Raw genomic sequence first — 19,103 nt, forward strand, 5'->3', positions numbered from 1 at the left:
GCCCAGCCTTACCTGGCTGAGTACAGAGATTGTCTCCAGCTGCAGGAGGGAGAGGGTGTATGCTGTCACTAGCAGACTCAGCTTCCTGCACCTGCTGCCTTTCAGCTGCACAAGCAGCTAAGTCCATGCCGGCTGAAAAATCAGCCAACGGACCAAGGCACTCATTTGAGGGACCTCGGAAATAACTTCAGGAATTCTGAACTGTGGGAGGGACCATTTGGTATCACCACAGGAGAGCGGGGCAAATTTATTTCCTGAATTCTCCTTTTCTTTAAAATGAAGCAATCCCCAGTGGGAGATGCACGTCCACCATCTACTGGAAACGGAGAATACTGGTGGGCTGTCACTGCAGGAGTATATATACTGTGAAGTCAGCTTGCTCTGTCTCCATCTGCTGGAAGAGGTGCATAACCCACTTGTTCTAGATTTGTCTGACTGGACGCTAAGAAAATAGCTATATTTAACCTATGTCTTCTAAGGAAGCCACACAGTTTAGCAGCCTTAATTTTTGTTTTCAATACCCACTACTATAACTAATAACTTTAGTATATGGAGCAGGTGCGACACTAACAGCACAGATCCAGGTGAAGCCACAAAATAAATTCAGAGCTTATACTAGTGAAAAATACTACACGGTCAAAAATACTGGTTAGTGAAAAATACTACACTGTCAAAAATACTAGTATAAGTTGAAGTTTTGTATACAGTATTAGAAAGTAGTTAAAAATTGATTTGTCATCAAGGACCTATGATTAGAATTTATGGACCCAAGTGGTGAGCTACCAACTAATATACTGGATTTCCATGTATGATAGTCCATAAAGAAAAAATGTTTAATTTCAGTTCAGTGTTTACTAAAAAGGACCCTGGAGAAGGACCGTCGCTAGTTAACAAGAAACTGAAGATGAGTGGAGTAGATGTAACTCCGTTTACAGTAGAGAATGTATAGGAAGAGCTGGGGAAACAAAGTGGACAAAGCCATGGAGCCTGATGAGGTTCATCCCAGGATACTGAGGGAGCTCAGAAATGTGCTGGTGGGTCCGCTGTGTGACCTGTTCAATAGATCCCTAGAAATGGGAGTGGTGCCAAGTGATTGGAGAAGAGCAGTGGTGGTCCCGCTTCACAAGAGTGGGAGCAGAGAGGAGGCTGGTAACTACAGACTGGTTAGCCTCACCTCAGTGGTGGGAAAAGTAATGGAGTCGCTGCTGAAAGAAAGAATAGTGAACTATCTTTAGTCGGAAGAATTGCTGGACCAGAGGGAGCATGGATTCACCAGGGGAAGATCCTGTCAGACAAATCTGATTGACTTTTTTGACTGGGGGACTAGGGAATTGGATCGAGGAAGAGTGCTCAATGTCATCTACTTGGATTTCAGCAAAGTTTTTTTATACAGTCCCGCACAGGAGGCTGGTGTATAAAATGAGAAGCTTAGGAGTGAGTGCCGAGGTGGTGGCCTGGATTGCAAACTGGTTGACAGACAGAAGACAATGTGTGATGGTAAATGGAACTTACTCTGAAGAGAGAGCGGTGTTAAGCAGAGTGCCGCAAGGATCGGTGTTGGGACCTGTCCTGTTCAATATCTTTGTGAACGACATTGCGGACGGGATAGAAGATAAGGTTTGTCTTTTTGCGGATGACACTAAGATCTGCAACAGAGTGGACATGCTGGAAGGAGTGGAGAGAATGAGATGGGTTTTAAGGAAGCTGGAAGAGTGGTCAAAGATATGGCAGCTGAGATTCAATGCCAAGAAGTGCAGAGACATGTATATTGGGTGTGGAAATCCGAAAACTGTATTCGATGGAGGGTGAAGGGCTGATGTGCACGGAACAGGAGAGAGACCTTGGGGTGATAGTGTCTAACGATCTGAAGTCAGTGAAACAATGTGACAAGGCGATAGCTAAAGCCAGAAGAATGCTGGGCTGCATAGAGAGAGGAATATAGAGTAAGAAAAGGGAAATGATTATCCCCTTCTACAGGTCCTTGGTGAGACCTCACCTGGAGTACCGTGCTCAGTTCTGGAGACCATATCTCCGAAGGGACAGAGACAGGATGGAGGCAGTCCAGAGAAGGGCGACCAAAAAGGTGGATGGTCTTAATCGAATGACTTATGAGAAGAGATTGAAGAATCTAAATATGTACACCCTGGAGGAAAGGAGGAGCAGAGGTGATATGATACGGACTTTCAGATACTTGAAAGGTTTTAATGATCCAAAGATGACAAACCTTTTCCGCTGGAAAAAAATCAGCAGAACCAGGGAGTCACGATTTGAAGCTCCAGGGAGAAAGACTCAGAACCAATGTCAGGAAGTATTTCTTCACGGAGAGGGTGGTGGATGCCTGGAAGTGGTGAAGACCAAAACTGTGAAGGATTTCAAAGGAGCGTGGGATAAACACTGTGGTTCCATAAAGTCTAGAGGATGTGAATGAAGAGAAGAAGCATGGGGGTAGCTTGCGGGAATGACAGCTACTACCTGGAGATTAATACCCTTATTCAATAAACATAGACATGGTTAATGTGACTCCAACAATGCTCTATGCTTCAATGGCAAGAGGAAATGTGGAAAAAAGGATTTGCATTCACAAAAAAGTGGGGGTGTAGCTTGCTTGTTACGGCAATTACTACCCGAATCAATTAAGCCTGATACTTCACTTGGAGTACATATCGTGGCTCCCCTGCATCCAGCTGCTCGCGAAGATGGACGCCTGCACGGGCGAAAGTGGTCCCTGTGCGTGCAATTGGGCCGCTCAAGATGTGACGTCACATGCCGTGACGCCAAACGTCGTGACGTCACGCCTTGAGCGGCCCAATTGCACGAACAGTGGCCCCTTTCGCCCGTGCAGGCGTCCATCTTCGCGGGCAGCTGGAGGCAGGGGAGCCGCAGTCGTCCTCGCCGATGTCAGTCTCCGGAGGGGGGCTGCAAAAAAAGTAAGTCGCTTCGTCGCTTTACACTGCCAGTCCTCTCTCCCCTCCTCCCGGAGCAAGGCTGCTTTTCACGCCTTGCTTCGGGAGAAGGGGAGAGAGAGGACTGGCAATCCCGAGCATAGGATTGCCCGTCCTCTCTCCCCTCTCTCTCTTGCAACTTTTTTTTTCGCTTTTGTTGCTTCGGGAGGAGGGGAGAGGACTGGGGCTGCCCCGGAGACCAGCACCCATGGACGCGGCCAGGGCAGGTGAGCGGGGGCTGGGGGAAAGTTTGCCGCCTACCCTTACCCCTGCCTCTAATGCAGGGGTAAGGATAGGCGGTACAGAGAAGGGCGACCAAGAAGGTGGAGGATCTTCATCGGATGACATACGAGGAGAGATTGAAGAATCTAAATATGTACACCCTGGAGGAAAGGAGGAGCAGGGGTGATATGATTCAGACTTTCAGATACTTGAAAAACTTTAATGATCCAAAGACAACGACAAACCTTTTCCGTCGGAAAAAAATCAGCAGAACCAGAGGTCACGAGCTGAGGCTACAGGGAGGAAGACTAAGAACCAATGTCAGGAAGTATTTCTTCACGGAAAGGGTGGTGGATGCCTGGAATGCCCTTCCGGAGGAAGTGGTGAAGTCTAAAACTGTGAAAGACTTCAAAGGGGTGTGGGATAAACACTGTGGATCCATCAAGTCTAGTGGGCGTAAATATAGAGGAGGCGGTAAAACACTGCACAGAGCGGTAGTAGCCACAGAGGCATTCACGGAGCGGGATGCCAGTGGCCAGTAGTTGGTGTTCCACCTTCAGGCAGCAAAACACTGCACGGAGCAGCAGTAGCCACAGAGGCATTCACGGAGCGGGATGCCTGCGGCCAGTAGTTGGTGTTCCACCTTCAGGCAGCAAAACACTGCACGGAGCGGCAGTAGCCACAGAGGCATTCACGGAGCGGGATGCCAGTGGTTTGTGTTCCACCTTCACGGAGCGGAAGGATGGAGGGCTGTCATCTCAAAAAAAACAAAAAAAAACAAAAAAAAACAAAACAGAGGTGGGTAAGAGTATGGGGCAGGGGTGTGGCTGCTTGTTGCGGTGGTTGCTACCCCTGATTGAGCTGGATGTTCACTGGGATGCGGATACGGCACTGCTCTCTGCATTGGTGGAGGGGTGGAAGGGAATTGGGGCCAGAGGGTGCTGGAAGCCAATAGTGACGGGTGGGAGGGAGAAAAAAGGGGGGGGGGGGAGATTAAAAAAAAAATGGATAAACTGCGTAGCTTGCTGGGCAGACTGGATGGGCCATTTGGTCTTCTTCTGCCGTCATTTCTATGTTTCTATGTAAACGTGCAGCAAAACGGCAGGGTAAAAAAGCGATAGTCGGGGCGCACATTACTGGATGGTAGGGAATAGCTAATTCGATCGTTTACATGTAATATACATGCCACGTGCGGAAGGGGTTACCCGGGGATTTAAGGACGCGGTAAGAGTAGGTTAAAGGGGATTGTGAATCACAGGAAGGGCTAACGCGGCCGGAAAGTGAGTAGAAAGCGGGTTAGGAGCGGGGTAAACGCGGCCGCACTTTACTGGATTGACCTGTTAGTAAGTTAAACCACTCCACCCCAATCACTAAAAGAAACAAAACAATTAAAATAACTTACCACGAGGAGACCACGTGACCTGATGAGCGGATAAGCAGCAGGTTCGCCGCGCTCCGGGCTCCCCCGCCGACAAAACCTTTCCTACCGGCAGCTGCAGACCGCATCGTGGCGACTTCCACAGACCCAAGCTTGCAGCAAAGAACAATAGATTCGTTTTTCAGCGGCAGTGAACTTGGGATGGCTGCTAAACCGCCCCGCAGGGAAAAATTGACGAGCAGGCAAGTCGAGGGGAAAATGGCCGCCGGACCCCCGAGCACTAGCGCGCCGACTGAAGCCCCAGATCTAGTCGGGGAAGTTACAAAGGCGGAAGTTACAAAGGCGTAAATCGGTAGTCCGATTTACGGACTTGGCCCAGAAAATCAATTCAGGTAATGAAACCTTACAAGAAATAAAGAACCAGGTAGCAGACACGCAGCAACGTGTTGCTGACGTTGAAACAGAGACTCAGAATCTTCTGCAAAAACAGGAAATGCTGGTGAAACAAGTAACTACACTGGAATACAAGGTGGAAGATTTAGAAAACAGATCTAGGAGAAATAATTTGAGATTTGTAGGATTGCCAGAGTCCCTCCCTGAGAAGGATTTAGCTAAAGTTTTGGAAACGTGGTTACCACAAGAGCTTGGCCTAGCTGACCTTTTAGGCAGCATCACTGTTGAAAGAGCGCATAGATTGGGGGTTAAGAAATCTGAGGTGACTTCGCCCAGGGTGGTAATCGCGAGATTCCTGAACTTCTGCCATAAAACTGCCATCCTTCAAGCTTTTCGACGCACTGCTAATTTAACATATGAAGGCAGGAAAATAATGATCTTTCAAGATTACTCTGCTGCGCTATCCGCTAAACATAGGGAATTCTCCCCCATATGCGCTGATCTCTTCAATAGGAAAATCAGATTTACGCTGCAATATCCTGCCCGGCTTCGAATGGAACATAATGGAGCCTGGCGCAGTTTTGACTTCTTGCTAGCACCCTGGATACTAGATGATTTCGTTGCAGCTTTGTGATAATCATTTACTTTCCCTTTCAGGGTTTCTTTCACTCTGTTTGCTTACTGTATTATGCCTGTTAATATGCATCTGATAATTTACTATCATGTCTTAGAGCATGCAAACTTTGTTCCGGTTATTTACATGTTGGCGGGGGAGCTGGGTAGGTTACACTGTGGTCTCCTACCTCCGTTGTGTGGAGGATTCTGGTGGTGTCAATTTAATGGGTGTGGGGAATGGGGATGGGGGAAGGGGAGGGGTTGGGTTAAGGGGTAGCGCAGTATTTTTTGTAAGTCAGACATATTTTCTCTTACGGGTCTATAGCGTCATATTGTCGGAACAGGCTTATGCACAGTTTAATTGGCTGTTGTTGTCTAAGGCGCTGCCTCCAGGCTGGGGGAGGCACGCCCTTCGAGTAAAAACAAACAGACTTGGAATTTGCTATATCGTCCCCCACATTGACTATGGCTGATAAACTTCGCTGTATCTCTTGGAATGTAGCGGGGCTAGGCTCGCCTATAAAACGGGCAAAAGCGTTACAATCATTGCGACGACACAGGGCCAAAATTGCGTTTTTGCAGGAGACGCACTTAACAGAAGTGGAAAGCCAAAACCTATCCCGGGATTGGGTGGGCAAGGTGTTCTATTCCCCTGCACAGAATAGGAAAGGGGGAGTAGCGATCTTGATAGGGAAACAAACGGTTTTTGATATGGCCTAGGTCTTTTCGGACGCCGAGGGGTGCTATGTCCTAGTCACAGGAAAGTTGTTTAATGTTTGTTATTTAATTAACCTCTATTAAGCTGTCTAAAAAGTTTGCTTTTACATTTTTAATTCTAGATGTTCTATGTATCCGACTAAGGAATTATATTTCCTGCTTGTTCAGTTTGCAATGTAAACCGGCCTGATTTGCATTTTATGCAAGAAGGTCGGTATATAAAAATAAATAAATAAATAAATAAATAAATAAATAAATAAATAAATGAGGATGTCACACTAGGCAGTATATATGCCCCGAACGTATATCAGCACAGTTTTTTCATGGGTATAGTTCAACTCCTAATACAGCATCGTAAAGGGTTGGTATTAATAGCCGGCGATTTTAATCAGGTGATGGACCAGGCCATGGACTGTTCCCAGCCGGGGCCTCATCCTTCACCTTCTAAACGTAAAGGACTTCCATATCTTTGTGACCAGCTGCAACTAGTAGATTCGTGGAGGCTTTTGCACCCTGAACTGAGGGATTACACCCATATTGCTAGGGCTCATAACGCAATGTCCAGAATAGATTATATCCTGACGTCCACACACTGTTTTAACAAAACCTTATCCACAGAGATTGGCCCCGTAGAATGCTCTGACCATGGTATGGATAGACGTGTTAGTGGGAGGCCCAAAGCAGACTCAGCCCAGGTGGCGCTTTCCTGCACACCTCTCTGAGGATAAGGACTTTAGAGTCTTTCTTCAGGAAAAAAGGGACAATTATAGGTATCATAACTCGCAACATCAAGACAATCCCACGTTATTCTGGGAGGCTGGTAAAGCAACCATGCGGGGGGAGATGATTGCATATGTCATAAGGCAAAGGAAACTTGCAAGCAAGCAGTTAATTGATTTGGGTAGGGACGTTCAAGCGGCCAAGTGAAAAATGATAGCAAATCCCACTCTTCAAGCTAAACGAAGTTATCGGGATTTATTGAACACCTTTAATTGTTATATCCATCAAAGAACGCAAAGGGATATCCTTTTTCACTCCCACAAACTTTATCGGTTCGGCAACAAAATGGGTAAATTACTGGCGAATCAGTTCCGTGCTCAGTGGGGGTCGGCTTTTGTGGCGGCCCTTCAGAATCGGCAGGGAGTACGCTATACGACCGGCCCTCAAATTTGTAAATTGTTCCGCCAATTTTATGAGACTCTTTATACAGCAGAATCTCAGCCGCAAGCCGGTGAAGTTGAGAAAACTTTCTTTAGTTCCCTCCCACTACCCACCCTTACTGCCGAACAATTGCAATTTTTAAATGCCCCGATCACCACACAGGAAATCTGGGAGGGGATTGGGTCTAGCCAATCCCATAAGGCACCTGGCCCGGACGGCCTTAATGCCGATTACTATAAAATGTTAAAATCTGTCATTGCGGACCCACTACAGTGCTACTTTGCTGAAGTCTCTCATGCAGGGTTCACTAAAGAAGCCACTACAGCATACATCACTGTTCTACCAAAAAGTGGCAAAGATCCTTTAAATCCGGCGTCATATAGACCAATATCCCTATTAAATTATGACGTTAAACTGTTTGCACGGATCTATGCCACTAGGATGAGCAAAATCTTACGTCATCTCATATCAACCAGCCAAGTGGGTTTTGTTAAAGACAGAAAAGCTTGCAAGCACCTCCTTAGCTTATGGGCAGCCATGACGCATTGCAAATCTCAAGCCATTCCAGCACTAGCGGTGGGATTCGATGCTGAAAAAGCATTCGACCGGGTGAATTGGGATTACATGTTTTCGGTGCTACAGAAATTCGGGTTTCAAGGGCCAATTCTTCAAAACATTTCCCAATTGTACCGACACCCGCAGTCCATCATTGTGGCTTGATGTCGTCCCCTTTTGCAATACATAGAGGAGTAAGGCAGGGATGCCCTCTTTCCCCATTATTGTACATTCTCATGCTGGATCCCCTCCTAAGGGCTATAAATATGAACACGGGAATTGAAGGCTTACAGTTGGGGGGAACGTGTTTTAAAGTTGCTGCATTTGCTGACGATGTGCTCATATTTGTTGTGAACCCAATTACCTCATTACGTAAAGTTCTGGAGCTGCAAAATCTTTTTGGCCAATTTTCTGGCTTAAAGATTAATGTGGACAAGTCTGAGGCTATAGACGTTACAGGCCTAGTACGCGGGGCCTGGCCGGGAGTTTTTCCCTTGCGATGGGTCACCAATACGATGAGATATTTGGGGATACATATCCCGATTGATATTAGTAATCTGTATGCTGTTAACATTCTCCCCCTACTAACTAAGACCAAACAACGGTTGACCAACTGGATGGATCTCCCTCTATCGTTATCTGGAAGAATACAGCTTTTTAAAATGATCGAGCTCCCTCGATGGCTGTATGTTATGCATATGCTGCCCTTATGGATCAAGCGTTCACACATCCGAGAGCTTCACCAAGCCCTTCGCAGCTTTCTTTGGAGAAGAAAAAAGGCACAAATTGGCTTAGCGCTTTTTATGCGCCCACTAGTTGAGGGTGGCCTGATGTGCCCCAACATCCACTTGTATAATGTCGCTAATCTTCTGTGTCACCTCCAGGATTGGATTAGTGCAACAGATGTACTGCTGCCCAGAGATCTCCTTCGGGCTTGGTGCAAACCTTATGACTTGTGTAATCTTTTGGTGGCTCCGCAATCTGCCCTGCCTCCTCATATTACTTTCCCTATTTTGGGGCATGCCGTGCAGCGTGGAAGCGGCTATGCTCCCATTTCCAAGTCTCCTGGCGGACATTAACGTTTGCAACCATCGTTGGCCTCCCGGCATTCTCTCCTGGTTGGGAGACCTCTATTTTCTCTCAATGGGCCTCCATGGGACTTAGTCACATTCACTAGCTGTTTGATCCTCAAGGCACCCACCTCCATTCTTTTCTGGATTTGCAAACCAAATATGGCCTTCCCTCTGCCTCGTTCTTTGCCTATTTACAAGTTAGACATTTATTGTGGAACTGGGAGAAACCATCGGCTCTTGTTTCCATCCATGATACTTTGCAGAAATTCCTACTGCCGCAATCGCAGAGTAGGAAATGTTCCAGTATGGTTAAAAAGCTTCTTCTTTTTGATACATTCAACAAACGAAAAATTGGCGGGCCTATGGTCTCAGGACTTACATTACCAACTCTCTCCCTCTCGTCTTTCTAAGGGCTTCAAGATTGCTGCTCAATGTGTGGAGAATGTACAACTGAGAGAAACCCATTACAAGCTGCTTCATAGAGTGTTTGTTCCTCCTACTCTTGCCTATAAATGGAAATTGGCATCCTCACCTGCTTGTCTCAAATGCCCTGAAACCATGGCGACTATTTCACAATCTATGGGACTGTGCTCCAATTCAGCAATTCTGGACTAAGATTCTACAATATCTTGGCCATCTTCTAGCTTTAAATTTACCCGTGAATCCAAGAATGTGCTTGATCCATCTCATTAAAGAAACGTTGCCTGGTCCACACAGACTCTCCCAATGTAGATTTTTGAGCAAAGCTTTTTTATTGGCAACGCAGACGATCCTTACTCAATGGTTGGCAAAGGAACCTCCGTCGCTGACACAATGGCGATTGAAGCTGCATAGGCTGGCCATCTATGAGCATTTGTCGGCAAAGATGTCTCCTTCTCCCAAACGCTATGACCAATACTTGGCTATTTGGAATCCGTATTTGTTGTCTCTCAACCCGAAGGCTCGCAGTAAAATCTTGGCCTCGTCAGCATAATCATCTTCTTCCCTTATCAACTGTACAATCCTCCCATAACAACTAAACCCTCATCTGTGAGATGGTATGGGACCACGGAGGGTGCTGAGGACGGTTTTATAAAATGCTATACAGTTGTTCAATGCTTCAGGCTCTGTGTGGAAAATCTTGAGACATACCAGCTCCGTACTTCACAGCATAACTGGCCAACATTATCTAAGACCTTTTTTTTTTTTTTGTATGCATAGTCTAGTCCTGTTTTGATTTCGACTTCGATTTCCACTCCAACTTTAACTTCATCTGTAACCTTAACCTGAACTGCTAAACCAGACTTGATACTTACTGTAGCCCACAAGAGATGTATTTCTATTCTAAGCCTGCACCTGACTGAGCTAAGGGGAAGGTGGTGGGTGGGGGGTGGGGGGTGGAGGGGGACTCGGGGAGGAGGTGGGGTGAACAGTGTTATTTTGTTAGTCATCATCTACAGGACTGTTTGTTTCCTTCTTCCCCCAATATTGCTATGACCCTATCTTTGAGTACATTCTCACCTATATTTATCTATGTGGGAAGCTTGGAGTTTTTGCTTGTTTTCTATGGATATTCTGTTTGCATATGTACTGAAAATGTCATAAATAAAGGTTTCCAAAAAAAAACAAAAAAAACTTACCACTTGCATATACTGAACAGTATCATCATAGTATCACATTGATTCATTACATGCCTTGTCATGGGCTGCCCATAAGCATCTTTTTGAAGATTTATTTATTTATTTATTTAAAGGCATTTATATACCGACGCACGTTGGGAACATCTCGTCGGTTTACAGAGAACGCAACAAGCAACAGTCCTAGAAATTAGATTACAGTCCTAGAAATTAGAACTCTGCTTGGTATCCAACTGCCATTCATTAACACTGTCAGTTCTTTATTGATCTGTATATGAATGCAGACTTAGAATTCACTAAATGTAACACATTTGGAGGATTGCAGTTAAGAAATTATCTTTTCTCCAAAGTATTTTGATTCAGTTCCCACTTACCTCCAAGCTTAGAGGAATAGAGATAAAAGCAAACAAATTATTTTAGCACTGTCAAACAAACTGATACAAGTGCCCTTAAGAGAAATGTAACACTGAACATCTGTAATGAAGTCATAATTTAAGGATGGACCTGCACTGGGATAAATGAATAGTCACAAAATTAAATATTTTTGTGTTTTACATTGTGTTTGGTTTTAGATCTGACAATCTAGCTAAAGTGTTTTCTTCTCTTGAGACAGACCTTGATTGTCAAAAGGCAGGTTTCATTGGGGGTCCTTCAAGACTTTTTCCTCTCAGTTTGTGGGTACACTAATAATACTTTTTAAAGATGTAATAAAAAGCTGTTTTAAGTGGCTTATGATTAAGCAAGCAATTATGATGTGCAAGATTATGCCAACATAAGTAGTAAGAGCTGGCTTCCTAGGACTGAATTACCAGGCATATAAAATAAATTGGGGTCTGAATTCCAAAGGTGCTAAGATGATATCTTATGCTCCCAAAACCAGACTGAATGGCAGATCATTATTAGAGCTGCTAAAAAGGAATCAACAGGTGAGGAGAACACCTTGCTATGAGGCAGAGTTCTACATTTTTAGAGCTCTAAACATGGGAAATTCCTCTGGGAGCTGCAAGTCACATGGATCCAGAATGATCCAAAGTACTTACCTGCCTGAAAAAAAGAACAAGTGTTCAATAATCTTCTTTATATCCTAACACAGAGAAAGAATCTTGAATAAAGTCAGAGTCCCTGCATAATCTCCAGCACCATCTCCTTGAGTGAAAACCCCCCCATGATCATTAAGGTTTGATCTTGCTTGCAGCATCAAGTCAGAGCCAGCAACCCAACACCACATTTTGCAGCCTTTGGCCCTCAAAAGCCACCAGTAAGCTCACAGCCTTTGAAATCAGGACATGCTTGTGTAAAGCTGTGCTAGAGTTAGAGACATGGACAAAAAGAAAACTGCTATATATTGATCTCAAAAGCTCCTGTACTACAAAATTACTTTGGCTAAATAGAAAGCATCACAACTTTAAATATGAAACAATCTAGGTAAAGACGTCACAGCTTGATGCTCATAAGATGTCTTTACTTCACTTGACTAGCCAAGTTGTTTTTTTTTTTTACTATACAGATGATTATATAATCAGACTTCACGGAGGCTTGGCGCACAAATTCTCACTGTCTGAAACTGTTCTCATATCAACTATTGCACTTTGTTTAGGGTATATTTGCAAAAAACCCCAACAAAAACAAAATCTCTTTTGAATAGTGGCTGCAACATCCTATCACTGTCACATAATAGTTAAATAAAAATAAATAGATGGTAAAGACCAATTGAAATCAATTTCTTGTTCAAGAAACCCAAATTCAGCCTTTGGGATATTCTGCTCATGGAGATCTGCAAAGTAAAACTTAAATAACATTCTACTATGCATTAAAAATGAATTTTTTGGAGATAAATGTCCTTTATTTAAAAAAGCTTATTGGATCCCCAAAGTAGAAACCACTTCTTTTAACAATACATTCTAAAATATACCGTACTTCTTTCCTGTTAATAAATCACCAAAAGCAATATACATAGCCGCACAAGTGGCAAACAAAAATGCAAACAATAAAAACAATACATAAAAAAATAAATCATCCAGAGCTGAAAAAGAAATCTGTGAAATCCACACAGTCCACCACAAGCCACAGATTTTCAGCTCACTGAAGAAGCTTAAAAAAACCCCCAAAACCCCCACATACCAAAATAATCTCAAATAGCCTCCTCCGTACTAGGGCAAAACTCATAATCAACAAGAAATTCTGAACTATATAACATGGCTTTATGTGACAGCTAGCATGTCGCATGTACTAAGTATTTATTGAAATATTTCATACGCCATGGCAATCAAACATCCTGGAAGTCAGAGCTGGCACATCTACCCTGCTTAAGGGTCTTGTGTGTTACTAACCAGTCTACTACCAGGTAAATACTTTGACAGCAGCCTGATTGATAAGGCATAGTCATTTAGAAGCAAAACAGGGCTTGTGGTTTCTAAGAGACATGACAGGGTTAAGCAAGCTGCTGTAAACAAGAGGCAGCTACAGCTGTAGCATGCATAGGTGTAGTTAGTTTGCTCTAACATTGGCTAAAGCAGCAGAGTAGGCGGGAAAGTGTGATTCACCCCAAAAGCCCCAGTAGCTGCAGAACCCCTTAGAGTTTGCAATGCACACAGAGAGGAGTGTCTTACGGCAGAGACCTCAGTCTGGAGAGCAGACGCTTTCCTTTTCAAGTCCTCCGCTTGAGCCTCTTTCGCACTTAGCTCCTCCTTGAGTTGTTCTACCTGTCACGACATTGTTAGTTTATTATTTTAAAGCCTTTCCTCGTATGATCTTCCTTTAGGCTCCATCTGGGATGGACTGGTGCTTCACTGAACCAAATCACACATCTCTCACATTTCTGTGTCTCCCCAGTGGGGTAATTTGAGGGATTTCAGTCTCATTGCATTTCAAAGACTAATTCAAACAAAAAAAAACACACTCAAAAGCTGGACAGTACAAATGGCCAGTTTAACAAACATGTTTCCCATAAACATAAAATAAGAAAACCCCTTTAGTAAAATTGGAACAAAGTTATTTTAACAAAATGACCCCTGCAAAACATTATAAAGCAGTCAACAGTAAAAATGTTATGACTGCGTTTAAAAATGCAGACTCTTTCAAGGCATATAGCAGGACTTCAGCCTTGCTTCACATTTCACTGGGGCAGCTTCTCAAGTAACATAAAGGTTAACTTGCTAGAGTACTGCCACGTCATTCATGGTGGTGGGAAATGGCATTATTTCTCAAATGTGAGAGAGAAGGCTAAGGAGCAAGTTAGCAACAGCAAACAATTTTGTTTCTAGAAAAAAATACATTCACATATCCTCAAGCATGGATGTGGCTCTCAGCAATACTGTAAATATTTAAATATTTGCTACAAGAATCTGGGGCAACACCAAGTTATCTCTATTGCCCCCCGTATAGTTTTCCTGGAGAGACCTCACTTGGAATACTATGTACAATTCTGGAGACGGCACCTTCAAAAGGATATAAACAGGATGGAGTCGGTCCAGAGGGTGGCTACTGAAATGGACAGTGGTCTAAAGCACATTGGGATAGACTTAAAGATCTAAACATTTATACCCTAGAAGAAAGGGGAGAGTTATGATAGAGACATTCAAAGGTTTCTATGCACAGGAGGTCAGCCTCTTTCAATGGAAAGGAGGCTGTAGTGCAAGGGGTCTAATGGTGAAGTTGAAAGGGGGTAGAATCAGGAGTAATCTTAGGAAATATTTCTTTACAGAGAGGGTAGTGGATGTGTCTAACAGCCTGCCAGTAGAAGCGGTAGAAACAGTATCTGAATTCAAGAAGGCATGGGATAAATACAAGGGATCTCTAAGGAAGTGATGAGAAATTATAATGCTAAATTAACCGGATGGATGGGCAGACTGGATGGGCCATATGGTCTTTTTCTGCCATCATGTTTCTAATTGTATTCTCTTCTGGAAGGGTACTCTAAGTTATCCATTAAAAAGAGGATAAAAAGTTAGCCCCTGTTTTTTATTTATATATATATATATATATATATATATATATATTTTTTTTTTTTTTTTTTTTTTTTTTTTTAACTTTTGCTTGCCAATATTGTTCTTTCAGCCAACTAACTTCCTATCCTTCAAATTTAAGCCCAGAAATCTGGCGCCTGAGCTCAGCAACGGCACACAGTTCCACCAGTCTGACAACAGAGCAAAGTTTTTTCCTATTGCAGTCTTGCATTTTATTTCATTTACAGTTTCAATTTATAAACCGCCAATTCATTCCAAAGGCTCTAGCCTTTTTGCAAGGCTAGACCATTCTCATTTTAAACAGGGATACAAATATTTTAAACAAAATAGAAATGCCTAAAAGAAATAAGAGATCTTCAGTCATATAGCACGTTTCTGGGGCATCCTAAAATAGCACTAAGTCCCTGGGGTGGGGGAGGGGGAAAGAAGAGAAAATGTCATACTGGCATTCTGCTGACATCTAGTGGTCACCCAATGAGCACAAATACAAGTATCTCTGGACAAAGGATACTATGTATGAGCCAGAAAATTTGAGAGGTGTGCAGATTATTAGAAAACTTGGTAATAAGACATGAAAAGGGAGCTTGGTGTTGGATTTAGTGTCAGTCTTGTAAGAATTAGAGAGGAAGATGACAAGGCCTAAAATGGCCTACCAGTAGATGTAACAGAGACCAGTACTCTTTTTTACCACGGGCCCTAATTTGAATAACTTTATTTACTGAATCACACGCACAGGAGAGTGGCCTGTGCGATTTTTACTGTATCGGCCTGTGAATTAGTAGGATTACTTGCTCCATAGCTGCTGGAGAGATAGGCCACACCTTTTTTTCCCTTGTAACCCATGGCTATAAGGAGGGTGTAATCTTAGGCAGTTGCCAGTAGTCTTATCAGAGCAATGAGACTATCACCAAGCCCAAATTGAACGAACATAATCAAACTGTATTTTTTTGTTGTGCACTGCTCAAGGATTCTATATGGGTGGTTTATAAATGTTAATAAATACAAAATCAAAATGGGGATTTTCTCCTATCTGCCTCTGAAAAGGAAAAAACAAAAACAAAAAAAAAAACAAAACTTATCCCTCTTTTTTTTTTTTTTTTAATTAAAGGCTAAAGAGGGAGTTTGAGAACCCAGCCTCTAACCAAGGTGAGGGGAAGGGGTGGGGAAAGAGAAAAAAAAAATAATGGGGCATACTTCGACAGCTCAATGCATCCTAGCAGCCTGTGTTCCCAGGCGGGAAATAGAGTGGTCTAGCAGGACTCAAAGAAAGAAAATTAATAGGTAAAGTTCAATTTTACATTCCTTTTCTTCCTGCTAGACCAGTCTGAACTAATGGACGGTACCTAAATGATACCTAGGCTGGGAAGGAGGAAACAGGGCTGCATTAAGAACTCCTGCCCCAAAGGCAGAGTCTGCCTTGTCGTCTCTCCCCCCCCCCCCCCATGTCAAGCCTGTAAAACCTTGTAAAGGAATGCAAGGATGACCAAGTAGCCGCCTTGCAAATTTCATCTGGAAGTATCAACATCTGAGCCCTTCTGGAATGTGCCCTAAGCCTTCTGGGAGCCTGCAATCCTTAAAGTAAGCAAGCTGATGCAATTGCTTCCTTAATCCACCTAGCTAGCATAGCTTTAGATGCTGCCTCTCCTTTCCAGGGGTCTCCAAACTGGACGAATCACCTGTCCGTTTCTGGAAATGTGTTACACCTAAATACCTTAAACAAGGTGTGCCTTACATCCAGGAGACAGAGCCTTTGTCACCCCTCCAGTCCCTGTTCTCTGAAGGTTGGAAGAGAGATGGGATTGATTTATGTGAAAGGTACAAGCCACCTTGGGCACAATACAAGATTTCACTTTTTGCTTATGATTTACTATTTACTTTGAGTAGCCCAGTGGAGTCCCTGAGCATGCCTCAGTAGTTGAAATAGAACAATTTGGTAGGGTGTCTGGGTTTAAAATCAATATGGATAAATTTGAGATTCTCTATGTAACCCTTTCGGATTTCTTGCTTCCACTTTTGAAGCTCGAATTTCCCTTTAAGTGGACTAAGGGTAAATTGAAGTATCTGGGAATTTATCTTGGAGTTGAACTTGGTGATATTTTTTAGTATAACTATTCTCCCATGATTTTACGTATTTATAAAGATCAGTATAGTTGAAATTGGCTCAATTTGTTTTGGTTAGGCAGAATTGCTACCATTAAAATAAATATTTTACCATGCCTGAGTTATCTTTTTCAAACCTTATCTCTGTGCCTCACAGAATTCTGAAAAGCTTACAGAGACCTATTTTTGGTTTTATTTGGAAGCGGAAGCCTCCAAGAGTCAGGCCCGGATTTAGGCATAGGCAATTGCCCAGGGCACCATATACCAAGGCCAAAGAGGAGCCTGTCCCAGTCATCTAATTTAAAGGGGTGCTGCTATGGCAATCTGGAAGTAGGTAGTGATAGAGGGACCACTATCTGATTTCCATGGCTTTTCACCCCCTCCCCCAACACACACACACACACACACACACACACTCTTCTCTCTCTCTCTCTCCAATTCTGCCTATGGATGTCCAACCCTAAATCCAGCTGTGCAAAGGTTGCAAAAAGTGTTCTGTCTCAACCAAAATTAGCAGGTGGGCCGGGTGTCCCTAATATAAAGAATTATTATTTAGCTTCACAATTAAAGGCAATAGTAGATTGGCAGTAAGCAGTGGGCCCATATTGAATAAGCTATAGTAGGTGAAGAGATTGTGTGTGTTTTCTGGGCCCTTTACCCCTTTCACTTTGCTGACTATGGGATTCTTGAGAACAATGTTGAGGTGGGCAAGAGGGAATTTTTCATTAGGTCTGCTTTGAGATTCAATACAGACTTTCCTCCTGGGCTTATTTCATCTGATTTTCAGCATTGGGAGAATCTGGGGTTATCTTATTTAGGTCAGTTTTGGGATACTGCATGTGTGTAGAGTTGAGAATCTTAGGGTAAAATATCAGTTGACTGATCGAAATAAATTCCCCTAATTGCAACTGCATAATTTTATGAGACTGAAGTTGATTATAGCTGATCTTGGGAAGAGAAAAACCTTGCTAGAAGATTATTGCAAGAAGGCAAGTACAACACAGGGGATAATTTCAAAATTGTATTTAGCATTGGATGGGGATTTGCCTACCAGGCCTTGACTTATTGTGGCTTGGGAAAAAGATTTAGGAGAGAGTTTGGAGTAAACGTCTTGGGATCTTTGTTTTTTGTTGGTGAGAAGAAGTTCTGTTTCTATCCTATTGGTTGAAAATGGTTACAAATTACTGTTCCAGTGGTATCTTACTCTAGAGAGACTACATAAAATTTATCCTGATGCTGTTAGATTGCTGGCATCAGTGTGGTGGGGTGGGTACCCTGTTTCATGTTTGGTGGGGTGGCCCTTAATACGGAAGTTTTGGGATATGATTACTTAGTTGATTCTTGATATTACTCACATTTCTCTTCCTAGGGATCCTAAGAACTTTTATTTAAGTTTTTCTACTCCCAACATGGGAACCTTGCTACAAATATTGATATAAGCAAAGTGCACGCTGGCTGCTTTCTGGAAGAGGCCTATGTTCCCAGCTCTATCTTTTGTTTGTCTGTGCCTCCAAAATGGGGGGTTTATTATATGGGGATATTGATGGGCTTAGGCACAAAATTGTTGAGAACTTTGAAAATATTTGGAAGCTCTATCAGCTTTGGTAGCAGTCTTGCACTATTTGATCTTTCTTTTTATTTGTATATGTTCTAATATAACTATGACTCAGAATATGGCTGAGGGAAGAGGAGGGGTGTGTGAGGGGTGATACAGCCTGTTTTAAAGTTTGTGTTTATAACTTGATGTCTACAACTCTTGTTTTGAGTGTAGCCATCAAATGTTTCAATATTTATTTCAATAAAATTAACTCATTTAAAAAGAAAGAAAGAAAAATAAACCTTCCTGGGCAAAAAGGAGGGTACCAGCTGGAAGGTAACAGCATCTGCTGAGATGACTAAATACAGGTCCCTGCATGAAAGGGCCTGTAGCTCTGAGGTGCATTTAGCCAAACAAATATCAATAAAAAAAAGCTGTCCTAAGGGACAGATCAGATGCATTTCTTACTAAGGGAGTGCCCATGAAAGCATCTAGTAATAGATTAAGATCCCACAGAGGGACCACTGATCTGAATGGGGGACAAATTAATTTTAACCTCGCTAAATACGGATTATATCCGGATGTGCTACCTCTTGAAATCCCCTGATAGTAACCCTGTAACAGAATATGACGGTCACTTGTACCTCCAAAACTAAGCCCTTGTTCAAACCTTTTTGCAGCAAGCTTAGGATATCTGCAATATCCGCCTTCCAAGGCAAGGTTTTCAGGTCACCATAGAAGACCTCAAACATATACCAGATCCTATAAGCGAGGTAGAAACTCTACATGCCTTCAACATTATCAATTTAACTACAGAGGATTTATTTTC

General features: G+C 43.1%; 1 protein-coding gene across 15 annotated transcripts in view; it reads right to left on the reverse strand.

The window, feature by feature from the left end:
* The window catches only part of ERC1 (ELKS/RAB6-interacting/CAST family member 1), a 1,001,239-nt gene that overhangs the window by 741,010 nt on the left and 241,126 nt on the right, over positions 1–19,103 (reverse strand). For 8 of the 15 annotated variants that reach the window (XM_029599913.1, XM_029599911.1, XM_029599906.1 and 5 more), the window contains exon 6: positions 13,291–13,374. The exons of the other annotated variants lie outside the window; for them this stretch is intronic. In XM_029599913.1, coding sequence (XP_029455773.1) covers positions 13,291–13,374 — 84 coding nt within the window. The remainder of the gene's footprint in view (positions 1–13,290; positions 13,375–19,103) is intronic. 15 annotated transcript variants of the gene reach the window in all.

The sequence above is a fragment of the Rhinatrema bivittatum genome, chromosome 4 (assembly GCF_901001135.1).
Source record: "Rhinatrema bivittatum chromosome 4, aRhiBiv1.1, whole genome shotgun sequence".
In the NCBI taxonomy this organism is placed as follows: Eukaryota; Metazoa; Chordata; class Amphibia; order Gymnophiona; family Rhinatrematidae; genus Rhinatrema; species Rhinatrema bivittatum.